Source organism: Octopus bimaculoides, chromosome 3, assembly GCF_046866305.1.
Source record: "Octopus bimaculoides isolate indiv1 chromosome 3, ASM4686630v1, whole genome shotgun sequence".
In the NCBI taxonomy this organism is placed as follows: domain Eukaryota; kingdom Metazoa; phylum Mollusca; class Cephalopoda; order Octopoda; family Octopodidae; genus Octopus; species Octopus bimaculoides.
In genome coordinates, this window is record NC_142930.1 from 113,735,119 (window position 1) to 113,761,519 (window position 26,401).

At 38.0% G+C, this 26,401-nt stretch overlaps 1 protein-coding gene across 5 annotated transcripts in view; it reads right to left on the minus strand.

Annotated features, from left to right (window-relative positions):
• Positions 1-26,401, minus strand: part of LOC106879863 (dual 3',5'-cyclic-AMP and -GMP phosphodiesterase 11) — a 237,633-nt gene that overhangs the window by 13,699 nt on the left and 197,533 nt on the right. For 4 of the 5 annotated variants that reach the window (XM_089349480.1, XM_089349481.1, XM_014929581.3 and 1 more), the window contains 4 exons: positions 22,896-23,005; positions 12,898-12,985; positions 5,169-5,269; positions 3,168-3,248 (listed from right to left, as the gene is read on the minus strand). In XM_089349480.1, the coding sequence (XP_089205606.1) occupies positions 3,168-3,248; positions 5,169-5,269; positions 12,898-12,985; positions 22,896-23,005 (380 nt within the window). Of the gene's footprint in view, positions 1-3,167; positions 3,249-4,988; positions 5,110-5,168; positions 5,270-12,897; positions 12,986-22,895; positions 23,006-26,401 lie in introns of those variants that run through there. The other variant, XM_089349482.1, reaches the window with a different exon arrangement.

Genomic DNA, 26,401 nt, shown 5'->3' on the forward strand with positions numbered 1-26,401 from the left:
ATGTGAGTGGATTTGTTAGACAGAAACTGAAAGAAGCCTATTTTATACCCTTTTACTTATTTCAGTCATTTGACTGTGACCATGCTGGAGCACCACCTTTAGTCGAGCAAATCAACCCCAGGACTTATTCTTTGCAAGGCTAGCACTTATTCTATCGGTCTCTTTTGCCGAACTGCTAAGTTATGGGGATGTAAATACACCAGCATCAGTTGTCAAGTGATGTTGCGGGAGACAAACACAGACACATAAACATATACACACACACATATATATATATATATATATATATATATATATATATATATATATACATACATACATATATACGATGTGCTTCTTTCAGTTTCCGTCTACCAAATCCACTCACAAGGCTTTGGTTGGCCCGAGGCTATAGCAGAAGACACTTGCCCAAGGTGCCACGCAGTGAAACTGAACCCGGAACCATGTGGGTCGTAAGCAAGCTACTTACCACATACCCACTCATTTTTTTTATTTGGTTTGCAAGATTCTTGATATGAATTTGCATGTTAAAACAAATTTTGTGTCTTGGGAGGGTCGCTACGCCAATAATAACACATGCATAGGTTTGATAGCATTTCTTTGTTGTTAGTCGTCAGTTGGTTAAATATTCTAACACACAACTGATTGATTGTTTAACCAAGATATGAAACAAATGATTGATTAGTTAGTCAACTAATAAACTAACAATAAAAAAGTGATATTGAACTAGTGCATGTGTTATTATTGGTGTAATGACCATACCAAGACACAATAAGGTGTATGTGTGTTGCAGCTGAAAAGACTTCACAAACTCTTACAGAGTTTCACAAAAACTGCTCCTTAGAGAGTCGTAAGCAGTTTATAAATTCTTATCAGCTTCAATATCTTATTTTACTTTTAGTATTTGAGAGAGAGGGAGGAGAGAGGTAGAGAGAGAGGAGAGAGGGGGAAGAGGGGGGAGGGGGAGGGGGAAGAGGGGGGAGGGGGAGGGGGAAGAGGGGGAGGGGGAGAGAGAGGGGGAGGGGGAGAGAGAGGGGGAGGGGGGATGGAGAGGGGGGATGGGAGGGGATGGAGAGGGGGGAGAAAGAGTGTGTGTGTATGTTTGTGTGTTTATGTATGCATGCATTTATGGGTGTTTGCAGGTTTGTGTCTCCTTGTTTTGACAGGGCACAGTAATTGTAAACGAGTGCCACTATCATACAAGCAGTGTCGTTCATTTTCCACATTCTGTGAAAACATGTCTGACCATAGGGAAATATTGTCTTGATTAGAAACAAGAAGGGTTGGTGACAGGAAGGGTATCCAGCCATAGAAACCAGGCCAAAACAGACAACTGGAGCTTAGTTCAGCCCTCTGGCTTGCCAGCTCCTGTCAAACTGTCTGACCCATGCCTAGAAGTTAGGGTATTAGACTTGTGATAGTAAGATTCTGGTTTCAATTCCTGGACCAGGTGATGTGTTGTGTCCTTGAGCAAGACACTTTATTTCATATTACTCCAGTTCACTCAGTAGGTAAAAATGAGAATCCTGTGATGAACCAGTGTCCTGTCCAGTGGGGAAATATATGCGCCACAGAAACTAGGAAACCAGCCCCATGAGTCTATGTGTCTCAGGAAGGATCTTTGTCCTCTTATTAAATGAAGAAGTAGTGTTCCATTACATGATGTAAAGATGAAAAAAGAACAAGAAGTCATGTAAGCAGACACCTATATTCTATTTGCTTCATAATTATAGGTTTTGATTCCTAATTTGGAGCAGGGAATGCAACTATGTCAGAGAGCATGATTTTAGAATTCGACGACTGGCACCCATGCCAATGTTGTCTCCTTCATTGGACACTAAACTCGGCTTGCGAAGACCTGTTGGGACAAGCGAAAGCGAAATCGTGATGGCACCTGTGCCCAGCGTCACCTTCCTGGCACTTGTGCCGGTGGCACGTGTAAAGGCATTCGAGCGAGATCGTTGCCAGTGCCGCCGAACTGGCACCTGTACAGGTGGCACGTAAAATACACCATTTTGTGCATGGCCATTGCCAATACCGCATAACTGGCCTTCGTGCCACTGGCACGTAAAAGCACCCACTACACTCTCAGAGTGGTTGGCATGAGGAAGGGCATCCAGCTGTAGAAACTCTGCAAGATCAGATTGGAGCCTGGTGTAGCCATCTGGTTCACCAGTCCTCAGTCAAATCGTCCAACCCATGCTAGCATGGAAAGCAGATGTTATACGGTGATAATGATGATGATGAATAAATGACAATCAGATAAAGATGTTGAATTATTTAGTACCAGAGTCACAACTGCTAATTTTACTATAATATTTGCTCACTAGCAAGGCACATAACTCTGCTTGTCCCACTTCACAGGTCTACTTTTGGCTTATGATGTGTGATAAGTATCAAACTATATTTTAAATCACTGGTTCTTAACTGGGGTCCATGCTAGCAAAGTAGTAAATTAGAGATCCATAGAAGTATTTTAAGGGTCCATAAAAAGTTTTCATTTAGATGCATGTATTGCAAGAAATATCTACATTTCTTTCTTTAATGTTTTACACAATTCAACCTATACAAGTGAATGAGTGAATGACAAAATAGGAATTTTGAAAAAAGTATGTATAAAATTAGTTTTTAAACGTTGAATGGCTATGGGGGTCCACCAGAATAAAATGCTAAACAAAGGGGTCTATAGATAAGGAAACAGTTGAGAACCACTGCTTAAGCTTTACCTTGTTTGATGGCATAAAAAGCGAACAGGTATATTAGATGCACCTCAATTTCAGTAGAGAATATTCATGAACAAAATTTTTTTAATGCATTAAAACCCAACTTTGTATATAAGGCCTGAGGTGACTTCAGAATATTTTTTGCGTTGCCAGTACTGCCAGACTGGCCTTCGTGCCGGTGGCATAACTCTGCCAAATCAGATTGGAGCCTGGTGTAGCCATCTGGTTCACCAGTCCTCAGTCAAATTGTCCAACCCCTGCTAGCATGGAAAGCAGATGTTAAACAATGATGATGGTGATGACGATGAACCTGCATATTATATACCATCAAATATGGCATTTCATCTAACCATCTATGAGATTTAATTCTTTTTGTCACTCTTCTCTTTGAATAAGAGATTTTCTGATACATAATACATCAAATCGATATTTTTATTTACTTACTGTAGGAGTTCTCTTGATTCTTCATTTGTCCAATCACAGTTTTCTTCTTCGTTTACCAGATTAAAGAACTCCGTTCGGTTCCTAGGTTCAAAGAGAATCAACAAAATTATCACTAGAAATTAAATAAAGCAGATAAAAAAAAAATTAAAAAATTTCATTTGAAAAATATTTTGACATCACTTTATGTGATGGTTCAACTGTTTCTACATTAGAATAGTACAAGGATTTATATTTAATATGTTTCCCCTCCAAAAAAATAGGTAATGGGTGGTGTGTACATGCATATTTCAAGAGTTATTGCTCTTTTTTCAGCACCACATCCAACTCATTAATTATCCAAATTAACTATAACGTAAATGAAGACATGTGACCTACTGGTTAAAGGGTTGTACTTGTGATTATAAGATTGTAGCTTCGATTTCCAGACTTGACAGTGTATTGAGTTTGTGAACAAAGCACTTCATTTCCCATTGTTCCAGTCCACTCAGCCGTAAACAGGTAAATTCTGTGACACATTGGCATTCTGTTCATGGGGAATGTTGTGATCTCAGTTTCTTATACACCAAAGAAACTAGTTAACTTGCCCTATCAGCCCCAGGACCTGTGTCAATAATCTCCAGAAGTTGATAACAATATTACATTAGATAAAATAAACATGTAATTGTCCTCTAAGACTTCTCGTGTCACAGCTTTGCGATGTTCTTCTACCCTTATTTTGAGGGGGCGACATGAGAACGAATCAAATTGAGCTGGTGTGTATGAAGTGAAAGCCTAAAAGCATATATATATATATATATATATATATATATTCGCCATGATAGATCGCTAACCACCATACACATTTTTTTCTCTCCTTGTTTCTTTCTGTGGAAGAGCATAGGCTCGAAACGTTAAAGACTTTTTCAATTCCCAAGCGTTATACTAATACATCTGTTTGTTTTCTACACCACTTGTCTTCATCTTTTGTTTTTTTGTGAATTCTCCCTATATATATATATATATATATATATATATATATATATATATTACAGAGATGTACTTGCATAGCAAGTGACCTGATCTGAGATTGTGTGCTGGAACAAAAACAATTGCAGTATGGAAGGTGTTTATAAGCCATTTAAGAAACACAAAAAATCTGTTAGATTCACTTCAACATATGAATTTAATTTGCCAAAATATTTTCATTGCTTTGAGACCGCAACTTGTTCACTGACAAAATTCCATGCTGTTATATATCTATTACACACACACACACACACACACACGCACATATATATATATATATAAAATACAAAATGGGACAAGAACGCAAAACATCCAGACAGTTAGGTGATACAAAAATGGGACAACAAAACATCCAGATAGACAATACAAAGAAAACAAGGACGGGTCATTCGAAGTTATCTTTCCTCAGTCGAGTACCAGATTATCTTCGCAATTTCGGTTGATTATATTGTGAAGATAATCTGGTACTCGACTGAAGAAAGAAAACTTCGAATGATCCATCCTTGTTTTCTTTGTATCTGGATGTTTTGTTGTCCCTGTTTTAAAGTGATCTAAAATAAAATCTAAATTCATTGGTGCAGGGATAATTGTATGGTAAGAAGCTTGCTTCCCAACCACATGGTTCCAGGTTCACTCCCACTGCACGGCACCTTGAACAAATGTCTTCTTGTATAGTCCCAGGCCTTGTGAATAGATTTGGGAGACAAACTGAAAAAAGGACTATACAAGAATACATTTGTTCAAGGTACCATGCAGTGGGATTGAACCTGGAACCATGTGGTTAGGAAGCAAGCTTCTTACCATACAATCATGCCTGCACCAATGTATTTAGATTACTTTAAAACAGGGAGCTTGTGGCATAGAACCTGGATCAGTCTCAGACATGTTGGTATCAGAAATGCTACAGCATGGTTAATTTCATGTATTTCTGGATGATCTGAGAAAAAAAGAAAAAGAAAATAAAAGATAGAAAAATAAAATTATTTTTTTTTTTACCGGAAATATAAAGCCAGGTCTGTGGCTAAAATGGAACCTTCAAGAACTCGGACGATATTTCGATATTCATCTTGACTTATATTGCTAAGGATGTCATTTCCCTGAAGATGATAAGAAAAAATTTTTTAAATTGATAAATTAATTGATTTAGAGTTTCTAGTGATCAATAAAACCAAAACAAACAAAAAGCAAATGTCATCAAGCCGAAGGATTCAATATCTACAAATACGTTGTAGTGCACCTGAGTTCTGTGTACAATAAGATTACCATAAGACTACTACCACCACCACAATTCTACTACTACCACCACCACTACTACTACTATTACTATTGCTGCTACCACCACTACTATTCTACTACTACTACTACTACTACTACCACCACTACTATTCTTCTACTACTACTACTACTACTACCACTACTATTCTTCTACTACTACTACTACTATTGCTGCTACCACCACTACTATTCTACTACTACTACTACCACTACTATTCTTCTACTACTACCACTACTACTATTGCTGCTACCACCACTACTATTCTACTACTACTACTACCACTACTATTCTTCTACTACTACTACTACCACTACTATTCTTCTACTACTACTACTACTACTACTACTACTACTACTATTGCTGCTACCACCACTACTATTCTACTACTACTACCACTACTATTCTTCTACTACTACTACTACCACTACTATTCTTCTACTACTACTACTACCACTACTATTCTTCTACTACTACTACTACCACTACTATTCTTCTACTACTACTACTACCACTACTACTATTGCTGCTACCACCACTACTATTCTACTACTACTACTACTACTACTACCACTACTATTCTTCTACTACTACTACTACCACTACTATTCTTCTACTACGACTACTACTACTACTACTAAGGTGGTGAGCTGGCAGAAACGTTAGCACACTGGGTGAAATGCTTAGTGGTATTTCGTCTGCCATTACGTTCTGAGTTCAAATTCTGCCAAGGTCGACTTTGCCTTTCATCCTTTTAGGGTCAATAAATTAAGTACCAGTTACGCACTGGGGTCGATGTAATCAACTTAATCCCTTTGTCTGTCCTTGTTTTGTCCCCTCTGTATTTAGCTCTTTGTGGGTAATAAAGAAATAAGAATTGTTATCATGCTGGACAATTTCTAATCCTCATTTTCTCAATTAGTGCTCTTTTGTTGCCCTACTGGTGCAGCTCTCTGGCTGGCCAGCTCCTGTCAAACCATTCAACCCATGCCAACATGGAAAACAGATGCTAAACGGTGATAGTAAATGCAACTGTCTTCAGTTCAAGTCAGTGTGGATGCTTGTGTTATGCATCTTCACATGAAACTGCCTGGGTAAAATGGCGACATTCTGCTGACATTCAATATTAACAAAATTATCCGAAATTTTGAAGAGAAGTGGAATAGCAAAAACTGAACAAAAGTCAACTAATGAGTCCACTAATGAACCTGAAAATCTAATTGGATTGACAACCATGCAGATGCTAGATACTGGCTTGTCTCCATCAGATAAATTTGATGCTTATAGTAAAATTTAAATGCACACATGTGCAAATGTAAATAGTCACAAATTATATATAGATGCCCACATTAAACTATCTAATGTCCACATTAAATCATTATTTAATATGCTAGTGGTTACCGGTTGCCTTTTTGTGTGGGTGTCTATACAAATACACCCATTAATTAGAAGCAACAAGGGGAGGGACGATGGAGGTATGATATAAAATGAGTTTCATGTGACAGCTTCGTATCATATTAATTGTATAGAGAATATTAATGTGTTAATGCTACAGGGGAAAATAATTAAGTCCATTAAGTTTGAATGCAAATTAATTTGGTATCAATCAAAATATAATATTCTCGGTATGAAATTATTACAAACAAACATACAAATATATGTGAATGTGTGTGTGTGTATTCATATATATATCAACATTAATGAGTGTTATACACTATAGACCTGGGTCAAACAATAACTCAAGAGTGAATTATGTCGGTAGGAACTGTACAAAGGCCACTGAGTTTGTGTGTGAGTGTATATGTTATGCAAATACACACAAGGCTTTGGTCAGCCTGGGTTACAGTAGAAGACACTTGCTTAGAGTGTTGCTCAGTAGGATTGAACCCCAAGACCACATGGTTGGGAAGCAAACTTCTAACCCACACAGCCACAACTCTGTGTGTGTGGTGGGGTAAACAGTACTTCATCCCATGTCTTCTTGGGTCTCCACTTCCAGATGGAACATGTGGAAGTGGAGACCCACAAAGACATAGGATGAAGTAGTGAAGAACGACCTCAGGATGCTGAATTTATCAGGCAAGATGACAAAGGACCAAGATGTCTGGCACCTTGCTGTACTGAAGACCCATACACCAGGAACTTGATTTTTGCAGGGTAATGGGTAGGGGGTTGTATGGCTCTGGGATCAAGCATCGAATGACTTATGAACTTCATAAAAGCATCATTCAGACAACTGATTATTAACCCATTTTTCTCTATGGACCCTTTTATCTATGAAACCCTTTGATTCCTAGTTTACACAGGTTGAACCTCATAGCCATTTGGTGCTTAAAAAATTCTATTATACTTTTATAATTAAATATTATAAGGAACTGCAGAAGTATAAACAAAATATTTCACATGAATTTTTACCATATATCATATATGGACCCCTAAAGGTCATATGAGCCCCAGTTGAGAACCACTGATTTGGAATACTTTCCACATTCTACAACAAGGGTATGATGGAATGTTGTTGTTGCTTTTGTTAATTTCCTGTCGTACAGTGTTCAGATCAGAGCCTCAGTATTTCTGATAATTGTTTTTGCATCTTTTATCTATTATTTTTTACTTGTTTCATTCAATGGACAATGGCCATCCTGGGGCACTGCCTTGAAGTGAGTTTTATTTGAACAAATTAACCCCAGTATTTACATTTCTGTAAGTTCTATATTTATTCTATCGGTCTTTGTTGCCGAACTGCTACAATATGGAGACATAAACAAACCAACACTGATGGCGAAGTAGTAGGTGACAAACGAACACACACACACACACACACACACACAACTCATTTCTACAGATGACTGAACTGGAGCAACATGAAAATAAAGGGTCTTGCTCAAGAACACAACACACAGCCCAGTCTGGGAATTGAACTCACTACCTCATGATTGTGAGTCCGATGCTTTAACCACTGAGCCATGCACCTTCACAAAGGAAATATTACCTTGTCTGGAAAGAGGTGAAGGTTGGTGACAGGAGGGGTACCCAGCAATAGAAAAATCTACCTCAATAAATTCCATCTGAGCCATGCAAGCATGGAAAAGTAGACGTGGGTGTTGGTTATGATGATGATAGTGGTGATGGTGATGATGAAGATGATGGGAGATTAGCAAAATGTTTTCCTTTCAAAAAAAAAAAGAAAAAACTTTAAAAAATACACCTGAATAGTCTAGATATTTTTTTGAAAATTCATCATTTCATTTGTCTCCTCCTCTCTCTCTTTCTCTGATGCAGCGTATTGTTCATTGGTTGTGAAATCAATGCTGGAGCAATTATTATCACAACAGATGTAAGCATTGAATTAAGGAATAAACAGGAGATTAACTCAGATCCAACATCAACCTGCAGCTGCGGCTTACTCTATATTTTTATCTGATCTAATTATCAATTGACGAAGAGCTGGGAAGGAAACATTTTGAATAATCCTACTTTCTAAAAAAATAAAAAACAATATATATATATATATATATATATATATATATATATATATATATATATATATACACACACATACATATATATATATATATACATATGTATACAGATGCACACACACGCACACATATATATATATAGACACACACACACAGATATATATATACACACACACACACACACACACGCATAATGAAATTAGCAAAAAAAAAAAAAAAAAGAAAAAAATTGCTGGCATGTATTTTATCTCTAAAAATATTTAAGATATATATATGTGTGTGTATGGGTGAATCGTATACATATATGTACACAAATACACACAGAAACATACATATATATATGTATGTATTTATGTTTACACACACACATTTATTCATTTGTTTTGTAACACTTTTCTCTAAGCTAGCATGGGTTGTTTGAATATAATAATTTGTGACACTGTTTTTTAGCCAGGTAGCCAACCCCTGGCGCCAACCCTTATCTGTTTTACAAGTAAGGGATCACTTAATTCACACAATCTTAAAAGGAAGAAGCACCTGGATGGTTTGTTCACAGGAAAAACTTAGAAGGATATCACCATCATTCTTTGATACAAATCCACTTAAGTTTGCAGAAGAAAACTATCACAGACACACTAGTGCACATGTGCACACATCATCATTATCATCATCATCGTTTAACATCCGTTTTCCATGCTGGCATGGGTTGGACGGTTCGACTAGGGTCTGTGAATCCAGGAGGCTGCGCCAGGCCCCAATCTGATTTGGCAGTGTTTCTACGGCTGGATGCCCTTCCTAATGTGAACCACTAGTGTAGTGGGTGCTTTATACGTGCCACCAGCACAGGGGCCAGAGGAGCTGGCATCAACCACGATCAGATGGTGCTTTTTACATGCCACCGGTACGAGGGTCACAACTACAATTTCCATTTGATTGTAATTTGATTTGATATTGATTTTGATGTACTTGACTCAATAGGTCTCTTCAAGCACAGCATGTCGCTCTACAATCCAAGGAACTTTTGAGTGGGCTGGTTATGCGATGCTGGTGTAGGTTACAGCTGTGAACTCACTTTATTTGCTGGGTCTTCTCAGTTACAGCATATCTCCAGAGGTCACGGTCTTTTGTCATTGCCTCTGTGAGGCCTGACGTTCGAAGGTCATGCTTCACCACCTCATCCCATGCAGATATGTATATTGGCATAAAGACACACACACACACACACACACACAAATATATGTAGATATGTATATTTGCATACACAAACACATGCACAATCAAAAGTGAGCTAACAAAAATAATCCAGAGTGGCCAGTGGCGTATATTTGAACAACATAGACAAATAATGGTATGTCAAACAGCATACAACAAAAATTCTTCATTTATTAAAATTACCTCTGCCTCCAGAGAATTTGTCATAATTACTAAATGCCAATTATGAACAGCTGCACCTCAGAATGGTAGATAATCTCTAGATTCGAGATTCTCTCCAAAACTGATATGCCATTAGGCAAAAGAACATGTTTACTGTCTGAAAATAAGAGGACAGCCATGGACACATGTTTCTAGTCATCATCAGAACACTCTCACATGCACACACACATATTTTACATATAGTGGGTTTTTTTCATACATAGTTATATATAGGCGTAGGAGTGGCTGTGTGGTAAGTAGCTTGCTTACCAACCACATGGTTCCGGGTTCAGTCCCACTGCGTGGCACCTTGGGCAAGTGTCTTCTACTATAGCTTCGGGCCGACCAAAGCCTTGTGAGTGGATTTGGTAGATGGAAACTGAAAGAAACCCGTCGTATATATGTATATACACACACACCCAAGGGGGTATCAAAATGACTGAGACTTTTGGCGATATACCTGTCAAGCCAAGTGAGACTGTAGTTATGGTCGATGCCAGTGTTGCATAACTGGTACCCATGCCAGTGGAACATAAAAAGCATCCATTACACTCTTGGAGTGGTTGGCATTAGGAAGGGCATCCAACTATGGAAAACCATGCCGAATAAGACTGGAACCAGGTGCAGCTCTCCAGCTTACCAGTTCTCAGTCAAACTGTCCAACCCATGACAGGACGGAAAACGGATGTTTGATGATGATGATGAGAAATATAACAGGATTTTCTGTAAACATCAAATGGTTACGAGGGTCCAACTGAGTGAAATAGAAATTAAAGGGATCCAGAGGTAAAAAAAATGGTTGAGAACCACTGAACTATGCCATACTTATTCCTATTCCCAAACCCTGCCACTTGTAAAATGAGAGGGAAAAAAAACCCCACTAAAACATTAGCTCTGTCCATCTTTAATCACAACCTCTGCCTCTACCACCCACATCTTGCTACTCCTCTCCCTCCTCTATCCGTCCACATCAAGATGCACTGTGAGCTAAGAAAATACTTAACCATATAATTTGTCGCTACGTATTTTGTATATTGTCTAGTTAAGTATGTTGTTAGTTTGCAGTACTACATGTCAAGTTCTCTCGTGTGTTGACATGAAACAATTAAGAAGTCACTCTATTCTAGAAAATGATGGAATTGGAAAAAAATCCCCAGTTTAATCTCTTCAATATCCTGCTGGAAATTAGGACATATTAGCAGAAAATACAAAATATTGAGCCTACACTGCTGCTGCTGCTGCCACCACCACCACCACCACCAGCTGCCATTGCTAGCATCATCATCAAACATTCACTTTTCCATAACCACATGGAAGAGACCAAATTCATTGAGGCAGATTTTCTCCAGCCAGGTGCCCCTCCTGTTGCCAAACCTTACCTGTTTCCAAGCAAGGAAATATTTCCCCACAGCCAGATAGGCCTTTCAAGGAAAACTAGAAATGAACAACACTACTTTTACGACGATGATACTTGTTTACAAACATTACATGATGCCAAGAGAAAGATACACACACACACATGCACACACACGTACAAGCAACAGTCTCTTCCAGATCCATTTACAAGGATTTGGTCAGTCCCAAGGCAATAGTAGAAGACACTTGCCAAAGTGCCACACATTGGGACTGAACTCAAAACCACATGATTGAAAAGCAAGTTTCTCAACCACACAGTCAGGTAAGAATGAAAGACGGATGGAAAGAAAGGGAACCACACCATCTTCCCTGAGTACAACTGTCCATTAGTGGCTCGGCCTTACTTATTTCACTGCAGAAATAAGATTCAGTGTTGTTCATGCCAGTAAGTGGTGTAAATTTAGTTTAAAGAGCTGCAATCATGAACTGAAACTGTGTCTAGACTTTGTTTGATGAGAATATTCCCCACCTGACCTACTTTGTAAATGTTACTCATTGAGTACCTACAAAATGCCAAGACCACCTCTCTTTCTCTCTCTCTCTCTCTCCCTCCCTCTGTCTGTCTCTCTCCACTCACACCCTTTTACAGACACATACAAGTCATCATTTTATTACACATCTTCAAGTAGTGGGTATCTTGTAGATCTGTCAATAGCAATTGAAATGTTCTTCACTTGAAGATGTAATGTAATATTTTCATTCCATCTTGAAAATGTAAGTATTTTGATGATGAAGTCATCAACTGCAGAGAGTTTACCATCATAATCTTAATTGTGTTAACATGCACTCTTCCACATTTGCATGAGCTGAATGGTACTTATGGAGACAGATTTTTCTTTTTTCTTTTTTACTGCCAAATGCTCTTCCTGTCACCAACCCTCACCTGTTTCCAAGCAAGGTAACAGTCCCCATGTCCAAACATGTTGTCAAAGAAGATTAGAAATAAAGGACACTGCTTGTATAACAGTGACACTCGCTTACAACTAATACACAATGTCAAAACAAGGACGTAGTAATACACACACAGACACACAAATTTCCAGACACCCTCGCCCACATCACTACAACAGCCACAACTAAAAATTTACTGGAAAAAACAGAAATCAATAAGAATTAATGAAAGAAAGGAAGAACCATTTACCTTTGTGTTTAGAATCATAATACACTGGTCAAAATGATGATGTTCTAATGTAGAGGTAGAATAGAGCTGGGCCAAAGGCGTCATGGCTCTGGAGAAAATAATAAAAGATAAAAAACAAAAAGATAAAATTGTAGATTTAAAATCATTTTAGACACAGATGACCCATTGGTCATGCACCTTCAGCCCTGCTTAATTTTTATTGTTGCAGTGCGCCTCCTCATTCCCCTTATTGTCTGCTCTCCAAACAATCTTATCAAATGCTCCACCACTTACCCACTTATACTTGGAAGATCTTGGAACTAGTAACCCTCTTTGACGATGGAATTGGTAATTACCAATATCTTCTATTAAGGATCTTCCTCAATTCTTCCTCTCTGGAGATGGACTATTCTTTATTTCTTTTATTTGCTTCAGTCATTTGACTGCGGCCATGCTGGAGCACCACCTTTAGTTGAGCAAATTAAGCCCAGGGCTTATTCTTTGTAAGCCTAGTACTTATTCTATCGGTCTCTTTTGCCGAACTGCTAACTTACAGGGACGTAAACACACCAGCATCGGTTTTCAAGTGATGTTGAGGGGGATAAAAACAGAAACACCAACATATACACACACACATGTACATACATACATATATATACATATATACGACAGGCTTCTTTCAGTTTCTGTCTACCAAATCCACTCACAAGGCTTTGGTTGACCCGAGACTATAGTAAAAGACACTTGTCCAAGGTGCCATGCAGTGGGACTGAACCCAGAACCATCTGGTTGGTAAGCAAACTACTTAACACACAGCCACTCCTGTGCCTATTATATAGAAAGCTTATCTTTGCTGAGAAATGTACCATATATACAGGTGTTCTAGAAACAGCTGTAAGAGATTATCTGCACACCTTCTTACTCCCTTCTTTGTATAATACATTCAGCTCCAACAACTTAATTGTAACAACCTTACAATTATGTTACAATTGTGTTTAACCCTTTAGCATTCAGATTACTCTGTCAAATGTAATACTTTTTCACTCAAATTGTTTTGAATTAACCCTTTTGATACCAATCCGGCTGAAACCAGCTCTGGCTCTGTAGTACAAATGTCTGGTTTTCATAAGTTTTGAATTTAAATCTTCCATCAAACCTTAGTCACAATTTATATTCCTAACACTAGTTTAATGATAACTATGTTATTTTACTAAATTCTTTGTTATATTTAAAATTAACTGGAAGAAATACAGAACATCTCAACAAAAATATGGCAACAAAAGGGTCAAAGTTGGAGAAAGAGAGAATAAGGTGGGCCTTAACCCTTTCGATACCAACTCGCCTGAAACCACCTCTGTCTGTGTAGTACAAATGTCTTGTTTTTATAAGTTCTGAATTAAAATCTTCCACTAAACCTTAGTCACAATTTATGTTCCTAACACTAGCTTAATGATAACTAAGTTATTTTACTAAATTCTTTGTTATATTTAAAGTAATTGAAAGAAACACAGAACATCTCAAAATAAATACAGTAACAAAAGGGTTAATCATGCATTAATTTACAGCTTTGAGATTTCAATGATGTGATTGTTTATTTTCAAAATGTCAATACAGGTTAGGTGAGGGGCTAGATATGGCTAGTTCAAATATAAAACATGTAGAATATCTGGGCTGGATATGGTCAGTTTAAACACTAAAGGGTTAAATTATAAATTCCATGCTTTAAACTGATACCAACTGTTTGTCTGCTCGTTCTTTCTTTCTACGATACATATACCCACTCACTGATAACCATCTCATAGCCATCCATTGCTAGACAGCTACAACACCACTTTTTGGTATTAGTTGCAGTTCAAGTTGGAGTTTTAAGTAGTAAACCAGCCCGAGCACTTATTTTATATGCCTATTACGTTACGTCATTAGATGCAACTTTATCTGTACCCTATATCACATGTTTTATTGCTTTACAAAAGAACATTTAAGAGTTTGTGGATGAGCTGAGTCTAGGAGATAAAAGGATAGGATGTCATGGCTGGAATGCATTCAATCATATTTCTGGCTGGGAGCTTAAACAACAACAGAACCTAATGTCATAACACCGCCTTGCTGATCACTATCATCATCATCATCATCTTCATCATCGTCATACCATGTATTCCTTATTGTTTCAGTTCGGTTAGGTATCAATGACTATAATCATATCGGTATTAATTACACAGATATATGATTCATTGCTGGGGTGTTATTAACAAGATGTGACAGGCAGACAGCACTAATGGCTGTGAGGGTGCAACGATAGACTTGATGATGATCATGATGATGATGACGACTATGGTGGTGGTGATGATGATAGTGCTGCACTGTTGGTAGAGGTGGTGGTGGTGATGATGATGATGGTGGTAGAGATGATGATGATGGTAGAGGTGGTGGTGATGATGATGGTGGTGATGATGATGATGATGGTGATGATGCTGATGGTTATGATGATGATGATGGTTGAGATGATGGTGATGATCATGGTAGAGATGTTGGTGGTGATGATGATGATGATGGTAGAGGTGATGGTGGAGGTAGTGATGATGATGACGATGGTAGAGGTGGTGGTGGTGATGATGGTAGAGATGATGATGATGATCATAGAGGTGATGGTGGTGGTGGTGGTGATGATGATGATGATGAAGCCACCTGTTAGCCATAGTGATGATGACAGTGGTGATGATGACGAAGGGGAAGATGACAATGGTGAAATAACAATACCGGCAAAAAATAACTGACTCTAAAGACAACGTCACGGCTGAGTGAATAAACTTCATGCAAACCAAAATGAAAACCTGTTCTGTCCATTTTTTTATCTGTTATCTTTTACTTGTGTAGGTGATGAAAGTGTGGCCAAGCTGGGGCACTGCTTTGAATAACTTTTAGCTGAATGAATCAGCCCTAGTACTTGTCTTTTATTATTATTATTATTATTATTATTATTATTATTATTATTATTATTATCATTTAAACCTGGTACATATTCTATCGAACTCTTTTGCCAAACTGTAAAGTTACAGGGAGGTAAACACACCAACATTGGTTGCCAAGTGGTGATGAGGGACAAACAGACACAATGACACACGTACATAGATAAATATATATATATATATAAATGAAGGGCTTCTTTCAGTTTCCATCTACTGAATCCACTCACAAGGCTTTGGTCAGCTCACAGCGAGAGTAGAAGACACTTGCCCAAGATGCCATGTAGTGGGACTGAACCTGGAACCATGTGGTTGGGAAGCAAACTTACCACAGCCACACCTAGAATTTCAGTTATTTAATCAAATGACCCACCTACTAGTTAAATTGATAGGTAAGTGGCTGAATATTCCACAGACATCCTTGACTCTCATACTTTTAATTCAATTCTCAGTTTTTATTAGTATCATAGAACCACAGGTTCAATCCACCCAATGAGGTTCTATACTGTTACCATTTTCCCAATTTCATGGGAGAGTTAGGATGTACTGATGTGCAAATTATAATATGAGGGACAGGAAATAAACTAAAAATTATATAAACCATATTGTTACATTTGGGGATGGTCATTTTGCCAATAAACACACACACTATTTATTTGATCTTCACATTAGCTTTATTATCATTGAGTGAGAGAGCAATGAATGCCATCAAAGTGACACTAGGGTACACATATACAAAGCCCATGACTAACTGTCTGATAAGGGTACATCAGGCACATACATCACAACCATATGTGCGACATGAGGACCCCATATCAAGATAAACAGTGTATGACCTCGCAGGTGGGACCTAGTTAGAATTTTCTGATTGAGTAGCCCATCCTGCTCAATAAGTCCCTAAATAAGGATGGTTTAAGGATGTTGAATGAAACACCCATGTTTCCAGAGGTGAATTATTCAAACCCCAAAGAATTCCTCTTAACATATGGCTATAACGCTCCCCCACTATTTCTGCTAGTGATCAGAGATGCACATATCGTCAGCCACTAAGGGACATGCTTAACTGATTATGGTCAAACAACCGACAAGCAAATCTGTGGTATTGAGCAGAATATTTGCTGCAGCCCACCTTTTATACCATGCTGGCATGGGTTGGATGGTTTGACCAGGGCTGGTAAGCTGAAAGGCTGCATCAAACGCCAGTCTGATTTGGCATGGCTTTCTTAAGCTGGGTGCCTTTCTGAACGTCAACCACTCTGAGAATGTGCTAAGTACTTTTATGTACCAATGGCACGGGTGCCATTTGTGTGACACCAGTATCTGCCATGATTGTGATTTTGCTCAGCTTCTTCTCAAGCACGACATAATACCAAAGGTTTCGGTCGTTGCCGCCATGATCGTTTTGAATTAATCTGGCATTATCTTCTAGCCTTGAGATTTCGATTATGCGGCTGTATATTTTTTAATTAACATTGTTGGGCAGGTGTGAGAAGCTAGATCTGACCAGCTTGAACATAACAGGTCGAATATTTCAGCTGGATATGGCCGGTTTAAATGTTAAAGGGTTAAACATTTGTATAAACAGTTGCCACAGAATTGTGTTTCTTGAAGTTTTTCTGAAACATGAAGCAAAATGCATCTGGTTGGTCAGACTGTCCTGCATAATTGTGTATGGCTCATAACTCAAAGTGAAGTATCAAAATAATTAGACTTCTTTCATGTCTTTGTTTTTCTCCTATTAATATACACAGATGTTGTTTCTGTAAGTTAATGATGATTAATGAATTCTTGTTGGCAAGTAGAACATGCAAGCATTGTTTCTGTATAATATCAAGTTTACCATTTAGAGTTTAAACAAGTGTAATGGGGGAAACATTTCGTAACTTAAAACTCACACAAGACTGTATTGTGTTTGTAATGAAGACACTTTGTAAGTGACCCTGTCTAATGTGATTCAAACAGGTGCTTCCACAAAGAGAGGACAATTCGGTCACTGCAGCATACAAGGGCAGTGCTTTAACCCTGTCATGCTGTGTTTCCACTGTAGTGAGAAGAGCTTAAATGTCACCTCTGATAAATTCCCACTGAAATGGTAATGAACAGCACATATAGAAAAAGAAGATAAAATGCTAAAATTAGACAAGTGACCACATTGCTGTTTCATAGTCAAGAGTGTTTATGACTCATTGTTAATGGTATCCCCCATAGCTGTGGTTTACTTGTTTTAAATTACTCTTTTACTTGTTTCAGTCATTTGACTGCGGCCATGCTGGAGCACCACCTTTAGTCGACCCCAGGACTTATTCTTTGGAAGCCTAGTACTTATTCTATAGGTCCCTTTTGCTGAACCGCTAAGTTTCGGGGACATAAACACACCACCAACGGTTGTCAAGCGATGTTGGGGGGACAAACATAGACACACAAACACACATATATATATATATATATATATATATATATATACGACGGGCTTCTTTCAGTTTCCGTCTACCAAATCCACTCACAAGGCTTTGGTCGGCCCGAGGCTATAGTAGAAGACACTTGCCCAAGGTGCCACGCAGTGGGACTGAACCCAGAACCATGTGGTTGGTAAGCAAGCTACTTACCACAAAGCCACTCCTAGGAAAAAAAATTAATTTTGCAATGAAATAAATGTGTGATGAACCCAGCACTTTGTCTTATAAATGACCAATGCCTAGATTCATTGCAGCTGAGGAAATCATTGATATTTAATCTTCGGATGAAGAGTTTACCCTTACACTGACAACGAGAGTGATTCGGACAACCAAACTGGCGAAACTGATGAGGAAAGTAGAGATTCAGGTGAGCAAATATGGTAGCAAAGAGACAGGCTTATTACTGTTATTCTCCTGATTTTTAGTCCAGGTGGAGGGTAAATTTAGACACAGTGGCCCAGGTCTAAAAGAATTAAAAGTGACAAGTTACTGTTCAGCCCCAGACTGGCTCTAAGATCTTTGTTCAAACCTTAACCCAGCCATGACCATCCAGTTTTTTTCCTTAGGTATAGTGTATTCATATCTATTTAGTATTAAGTGTTAGAATAAAAATACTCAATACCATGGTAGAGGTTCCTTTCTACCCTGCTTGGCACCTTTAAGTACACAGGATCTTCAGGCAAGTGATGAATGGAAAATTGATTGGGTTTGCACATTCATGTACAGTTTTCTAATGATAAGATGTGATAATGAGAAGAAAGTACATTTTCCTCCATACCCCCTCCCTATTTTTATACTTTCCCTTCATCATCACATGCTGTGATTAGAAAACTATATACAAATGTGCAAACTCAATCAATTTTCCAGTCACAACTTACCTGAAGATCCTGTGTTCCTACAGGTGAAACTCAGAGTAACAAGAAACTGATTAAGCAAAATGAAAAAAAAAATGAATACACACGCACGCACGCACACACACACACACACACAATAGTGCTAATGCACGAAACTCTTAGCACTTGAGTCACTATGTCGTTTATACTAAATATTAATAAAAAATATATATATATATGTTCATGTTTTGAATTCAATTTTTTCTGGTGCAATATATATATATATATATATATATATATATATAGATAGATAGATAGATATGGCTGTGTGGTAAGTAGCTTGCTTACCAACCACATGGTTCTGGGTTCAATCCCACTGTGTGGCACCTTGGGCAAGTGCCTTCCACTAGAGCCTCGGGCCAACCAAAGCCTTGTGAGTGGATTTGGTAGACGGAAACTGAAAGAAGCCTGTCATATGTGTGTGTGTGTGTGTGTGTGTGTGTGTGTGTGTGTCCGTGTCTGTATTTGTTCTCCCAACATCGCTTGACAACCGATGCTGGTGTGTTTACGTCCCCATTACTTAGCAGTTTGGCAAAAGAGACCGATAGGATAAGTACTAGGCTTACAAGGAATAAGTCCTGGGGTCAATTTGCTCGACTAAAGGCGGTGCTCCAGCATAGCCACAGTCAAATGACTGAAACAAATAAAAGAATATATATATACACATACAAATATATACCTATATATATATATATATATATATATATATATATAGAGGCATCAAGCTGTTAGATCAGGTTATGAAAGTTACAGAGAGGGTCATAGCCCAACTAATTAGGGAGCGAATCAATTTAGATGAGATGCAGTTTGGGTTCGTGCCAGGTAAAAGCACTACTGATGCCTTATTTCTAGTGAGACAGTTGCAAGAGAAATACCTAGCCAAGGATAAACCTCTGTACCTGGCTTTCGTTGACATGGAGAAAGCCTTTGACAGGGTCCCCCGATCCCTTATCTGGTGGTCAATGAGGAAACTTGGGATAGAAGAATGGCTAGTGAGAGCTGTGCGAGCCATGTACAGAGATGCGGCCAGTAAGGTGAGGGTTGGAAATGAGTACAGCAATGAATTCCGGGTAGAGGTAGGGGTCCACCAAGGTTCCGTCCTCAGCCCCCTATTATTTACCATAGTCCTCCAGGCAATCACAGAGGAGTTCAAGACAGGTTGCCCCTGGGAGCTCCTCTATGCTGATGACCTTGCCCTAATTGCGGAGTCACTATCAGAACTAGAGGAGAAGTTTCAGGTGTGGAAGCAAGGTCTAGAATTGAAGGGCCTTAGAGTCAACCTAGCTAAAACCAAAATCCTAATAAGTAGGAAGGTAGATAAAACACAAACCCCTTCAGGTAGATGGCCCTGCTCAGTATGTAGAAAAGGAGTAGGTAGTAACTCTATAAGATGTACCCGGTGCAAGCTATGGACACATAAGAGGTGCAGCAACATCAAAGGCAGGTTAACTAGCAAGTTAGTTTTTGTTTGTGGCAGATGTTCAGGTGCAATAAAGACTGCAAACAAACAGGAAACAACTTCTATCTCATTCCAGGGTGAAAAACTAGAGGTAGTCGATAGCTTCCGCTATCTGGGCGACCAAGTTAGTAGTGGGGGTGGGTGCGCTGAAAGTGTAGCTGCTAGAATAAGAATAGCCTGGGCAAAGTTTAGAGAGCTCTTACCCCTGCTGGCGACAAAGGGACTCTCACTCAGAGTAAAAGGCAGACTGTATGACGCATGCGTACGAACAACCATGCTACATGGCAGTGAAACATGGGCTGTAACTGCTGAGGACATACGTAAGCTCGCAAGGAATGAAGCCAGTATGCTCCGTTGGATGTGTAATGTCAATGTGAATACCCGTCAGAGTGTAAGTATCTTGAGAGAAAAGCTGAACATTAGAAGCATCAGTTGTGGCGTGCAAGAGAGACGATTGCGCTGGTATGGACATGTGGTGAGAATGGAGGAGGATAGCTGCGTGAAAAAGTGCCACACCCTAACAGTTGAGGGAACCCGTGGAAGAGGTAGGCCCAGGAAGACCTGGGCTGAGGTGGTGAGGCAAGACCTTCGTACATTGGGCCTCACCGAGGCGATGACTACGGACCGAGACCTTTGGAAATGGGCTGTGCGTGAGAAGACCCGGCAAGCCAAGTAAGATCGTTGCCAGTGCCCCTGGACTGGTTCTTGTGCGGGTGGCACATGAGATGCACCATTTTGAGCGTGGCCGTTGCCAGTACCGCCTGACTGGCTCCTGTAGGATTTTCGAGCGAGATCGTTGCCAGTGCCCCTGGACTGGCTTGTGCGGGTGGCACATAAAAGACACCATTTCGAGCGTGGCCGTTTTCGTGCGGGTGACACGTAAAAGCACCCACTACACTCTCTGAGTGGTTGGCGTTAGGAAGGGCATCCAGCTGTAGAAACTCTGCCAAATCAGACTGGAGCCTGGTGTTGCCATCCGGTTTCACCAGTCCTCAGTCAAATCGTCCAACCCATGCTAGCATGGAAAGCGGACGTTAAACGATGATGATGATGATGATGATGATATATACACACACACACACACACACAAACAAAGTATGGGACTTTATTTCACAGGTCATCTAAATGATTAGGTATGCTAAGTAAGTGCTGTAACGGATTACTGGGGCTCCAAGGTTATAGCCGAGACAGTAGTTATGGAGCCATTGCAGATTTTCGATGAAGCGGATATATAATTGTTAAACAGGACTGGAGATGTTTGCCTTGCTTTAATGCTTACTGTCCTGCTTAAAAATTATATATATATATATATATATATATATATATATATATATATATATATGCGAGTAAAAATAAATACAAAAAAGGTGTTTTTTTTGTATGATTGTGTATAGAGGAATATATTATTTTGTTTAAAAGAGTTCCAACACTGTCTGTTTTTTTTATGTTTTATTTATATTCCTGCAGAACCAATGTGGGGTATAGAATATGGAATATACAATATATAATATAATATACAATATATAATATAAAATAAAATAAAATAAAAATGGATGGCACCATGAAAGAAAGTATTGAATGTAGATGAAATATTGAGTGTTCAATATAAAGGATCAAATATATAAATATAAATATATAAAGGTGACTCGAGTTTCAGGGCTATTTCCCTTCGTCATGGCCGGTATGACAGACTTTAACAGACTAAAGTCTGTCATACCGGCCATGACGAAGGGAAATAGCCCTGAAACTCGAGTCGCCTTTATATATTTATATTTATATATTTATATATTTGATCCTTTATATTGAACACTCAATATTTCATCTACATTCAATACTTTCTTTCATGGTGCCATCCATTTTTATTTTATTTTATTTTATATTATATATTGTATTATATATTGTATATTCCATATTCTATACCCCACATTGGTTCTGCAGGAATATAAATAAAACATAAAAAAAACAGACAGTGTTGGAACTCTTTTAAACAAAATAATATATATATATATATATATATATATATATATATATATATATATATATATATATATATATATTACACACACACACACACTCATACATAGACATATACACATACAAATATATACCTAGATATAAAGATATATATATACACACACACTCACATACACACATAGGTGCAAGTAGTCCACACTTAGCTGTCTATTTGTATAAATATGATCATATATGTAGAGAGAAAGTGTAGTAATGGAATAAACATCAGACTCACTTTTTTTGGAACTGATTGTTCTGTCCTCGATGATCCAAATCATGACACAGCGTGGCTACAATTAAAGCAATTTGTTCAGAGGGAGTAAGAATGTTGCCCATTTCACCTGTCTAAACACAAAAACAGAAAACTGTCACTGAACATCATAAACAAGGATTGTTTTCTTATAATTACTTTATAGTTTAATGAAATAATGATTTTCCTGTACATTGCCTCCGGGCAAGAGTCATTACACTGTGTTACCTTATTGTTCTTCAATGTTGGAAATAAATATGGGCTTCTGCTATTTCACAATTGATTGGTCAGTAGAAGGAAGTGCATCCTACTTTAAAATATTTCTTCTATAATGATATGCAACTGCCTAGCTACTCTTCTGTCTGTGTTAGCTATCATGGTGGCATGAATATAAAGCAGTATGATTAACCCCTTAGCATTCACATTACTCTGTCAAATGTAATGCATATTCATTCATATCGTTTGAATTAAGCCTGCATGATTAAATTGTTTATTTTTTGAATGGCATTGTTGTTAAGTGTGAGAGGCAGGATCGGCTAGTTTAAACCATAAAATAGATCCAATATCTGAGCTGGGTAAGGCTGGTTTAAATGCTAAAGGGTTAATGAAATAATTTGTTTTTAATAATGGGACACTAAACAGATAAAGATATGAATAACAGTGTATTATTTATATCTTTATCAGTTAAAAATGGGTTAAGAACTGTTTTTCTAAGGCCTGCTGAACTGCTAAGTTACGGGGATGTAAACAAACCAACACTAGTTATCAAGTGGTGCTGGTGGTGGTGGAGCACAAACACAAAGACACACACACACACACACACAGATTTGATGGGTCTTATTTCAGTTTCTGTCTACTAAATCCAGTTGTAAGGCTTTGGTGAGCCCAAGGCTATAGTAGAAGACACTTGTCCAAGGTGTCACGCAGAGGAACTGAACCGAGAACCATGTAATTGGGAAGCAAACTTCTGACTACACAGCCATTGTGCCTCTGGAGAGACAAAGTTTTTTTAACCCATTGTTCTACATGCTGCTACATATAGCTTTCTCTACTTCAAGTTCCATAATCAAAAATAAATTGTTTCCACATTGCTCTAAGTTTCTAATTTCACACGATGAAAGCAGTATGGTTAATATTTAAATGAAATGGTGTAAAAGATATTTGATGAAAATACGAAGATATGTGGAACTGAACATCTTTGACGAAGATAAAAGTAAATGGAAATTCTAAAGGCAGAGTATCTCTACGTGGTTGCTTGACCTGCAAGAAATAATAGCCAAACATTCTTCAATACAGGCAGCAGTGGTTTGGAAAAAAGATACATTGGGAAATTCGATCCGGTTTACTGTGTCTAGGAAATTAATATGATAGGTTGGCCATGGCTAGAACCAAAAAGAAAAAAATATATACTAACTAATAAGTACTTTCTGCTTTCTAGAAAAGTCATTCAATTACAAAAATCTTCCAATCTTCACCAAATCTATTCTCTGATGATTGATTGTCTTATGATTGATAATCTTTCTTAGTAAAAGATTCCTGAATGTATTAATCTTGTTTGAAAATTACTAATCTTCCCAAAAATTCCTATTTCAATTCTCAGTTGAACCAATGTCACATCTGTCCTAGATGGAAATTTAGATACAACACTTACTCAACAGAAACTGGAAAACCTCATTGTATATGTGTATGTGTACATACATATATATATATATATATATATATATATATATATATATATATATATATATATATATATATATATATATATATATAGGGAGAATTCACAGAAAAAAAGACAAAGACAAGTAGTGTAGAAAACAAACGCTCAGGGATTGAAAAAGTCTTTAACGTTTCGAGCCTACGCTCTTCCACAGAAAGGAACACAGAAAGAAACAATGAGAGAAAAAAAATGTGTGTAGTGGTTAGCGATCTATCATGGCAAAATGATATATATACATATATATATATATATAAATGCATATATGGGTACAGGACATCACAAAACATAAACAACATGAAATAAGAAGGCAAACTTGGGTATGCAAACGAGAGAAACAAATGGAAAACAAGACAAGTAACATAAAGAACAACCCTTCATCAGTTGTCGGCTGTTCATCCACCCCATATATATATATATGTGTGCATGTGTGGGCGGGGGCAACTAAATATGAGCAATTCTTTGCTCCACACAGAAACTGCAGGAATTACTCAGAGGTTTTGAAAGCTCTTCTAAATCCATTGCAATGCTGGCAACTCTTCCATACCTTCAGCAAGTATTTACAAGCGCTTCACCCCTTTGCCTGTACATTTCACTTGAGTGAGGCACTGAGGACCAAACTAGCCTTCACCAATGAAAGGGTTCTACTTTCAGTCTCTAAATCAACCATAGCCACCTTGAGCTAGTTTCAGCTGCCATGACTATTTCTTTCATGGCTTTCTTCAGCTGGGATTCAAACCTACCTTCTGCAGAGCGATAGGTCTGAAATATCAGGCTTGTTCTTTACAGGTGCCGGTGCCACATAAAATGCACTTGTGATGGCACTATGTAAAATGCACTCACAATGGTGCTGTGTAAACATACTTATGGTGGTGGCACATAAAAACCACCCAGGACACTCTGTAAAATGCTTGACATTAGGAAGGGCATCCTGCAATAGAAACCATGCCACAACAGACAATTTAGAGTCTGGACTGCTCTTGCCAAACTGTCCAACACATGCCAGCATGGAAAACAGATGTTAAACAATGATGATATATTCTGACTGCTAAGCAAGTCATCTCTGAAATGCCTGCCTGCCTGCCTTATCAATCTATCTATCTATCTATCTATCTATCTATCTATCTATCAGTCTATCTATCTATCTATTTGTCTATCTATCTATCCATCTATCTGTCTATCTATCTATCTGCCTGTGTGTGAGCTGTCATTTTGATATCAGCTCATGTTTGGTTAAAAACTTACCTAAATCTGGATTTGTATAAATGCTTTCTCAATTCTCTGTCACAAGAATGATATGTGTCAACATTTTAATATTTATTTACTCTCTTATACTAAAGATCTACACAGTTGCTGTCTTTGTTAGTCTGACAGATTACTTTTTATTTAATTTATTACAATATGTCAGCATCACCATAAATGAACATAAAGTTATCTGCTTTAAACAGAAAAAAAAATAAAGCTCATTTACAGTTAAAATATTTTGTCATTTCTACCAGTGAACTTTAATAGCAGCTGCAGCCCATATATTCCCAATGTTCTTGTGTCAGCAATGAACGGAAGATTCTTCCAGACCACCACCTTTGAATGACCATAAATATCAAGAGCAATGACGTCTTATAATATATCCAATGGCTTTACATACTTTTATATAGATTCTCAGCATGGGAACATATTTTTTTGGTGCAGGTGTGGCTGTATAATAATATTGACAATAAGTCTGTTACCCAACTACATGGTTCCAGGTTCAGTACTTCTGTGTGGTACTTTGCCA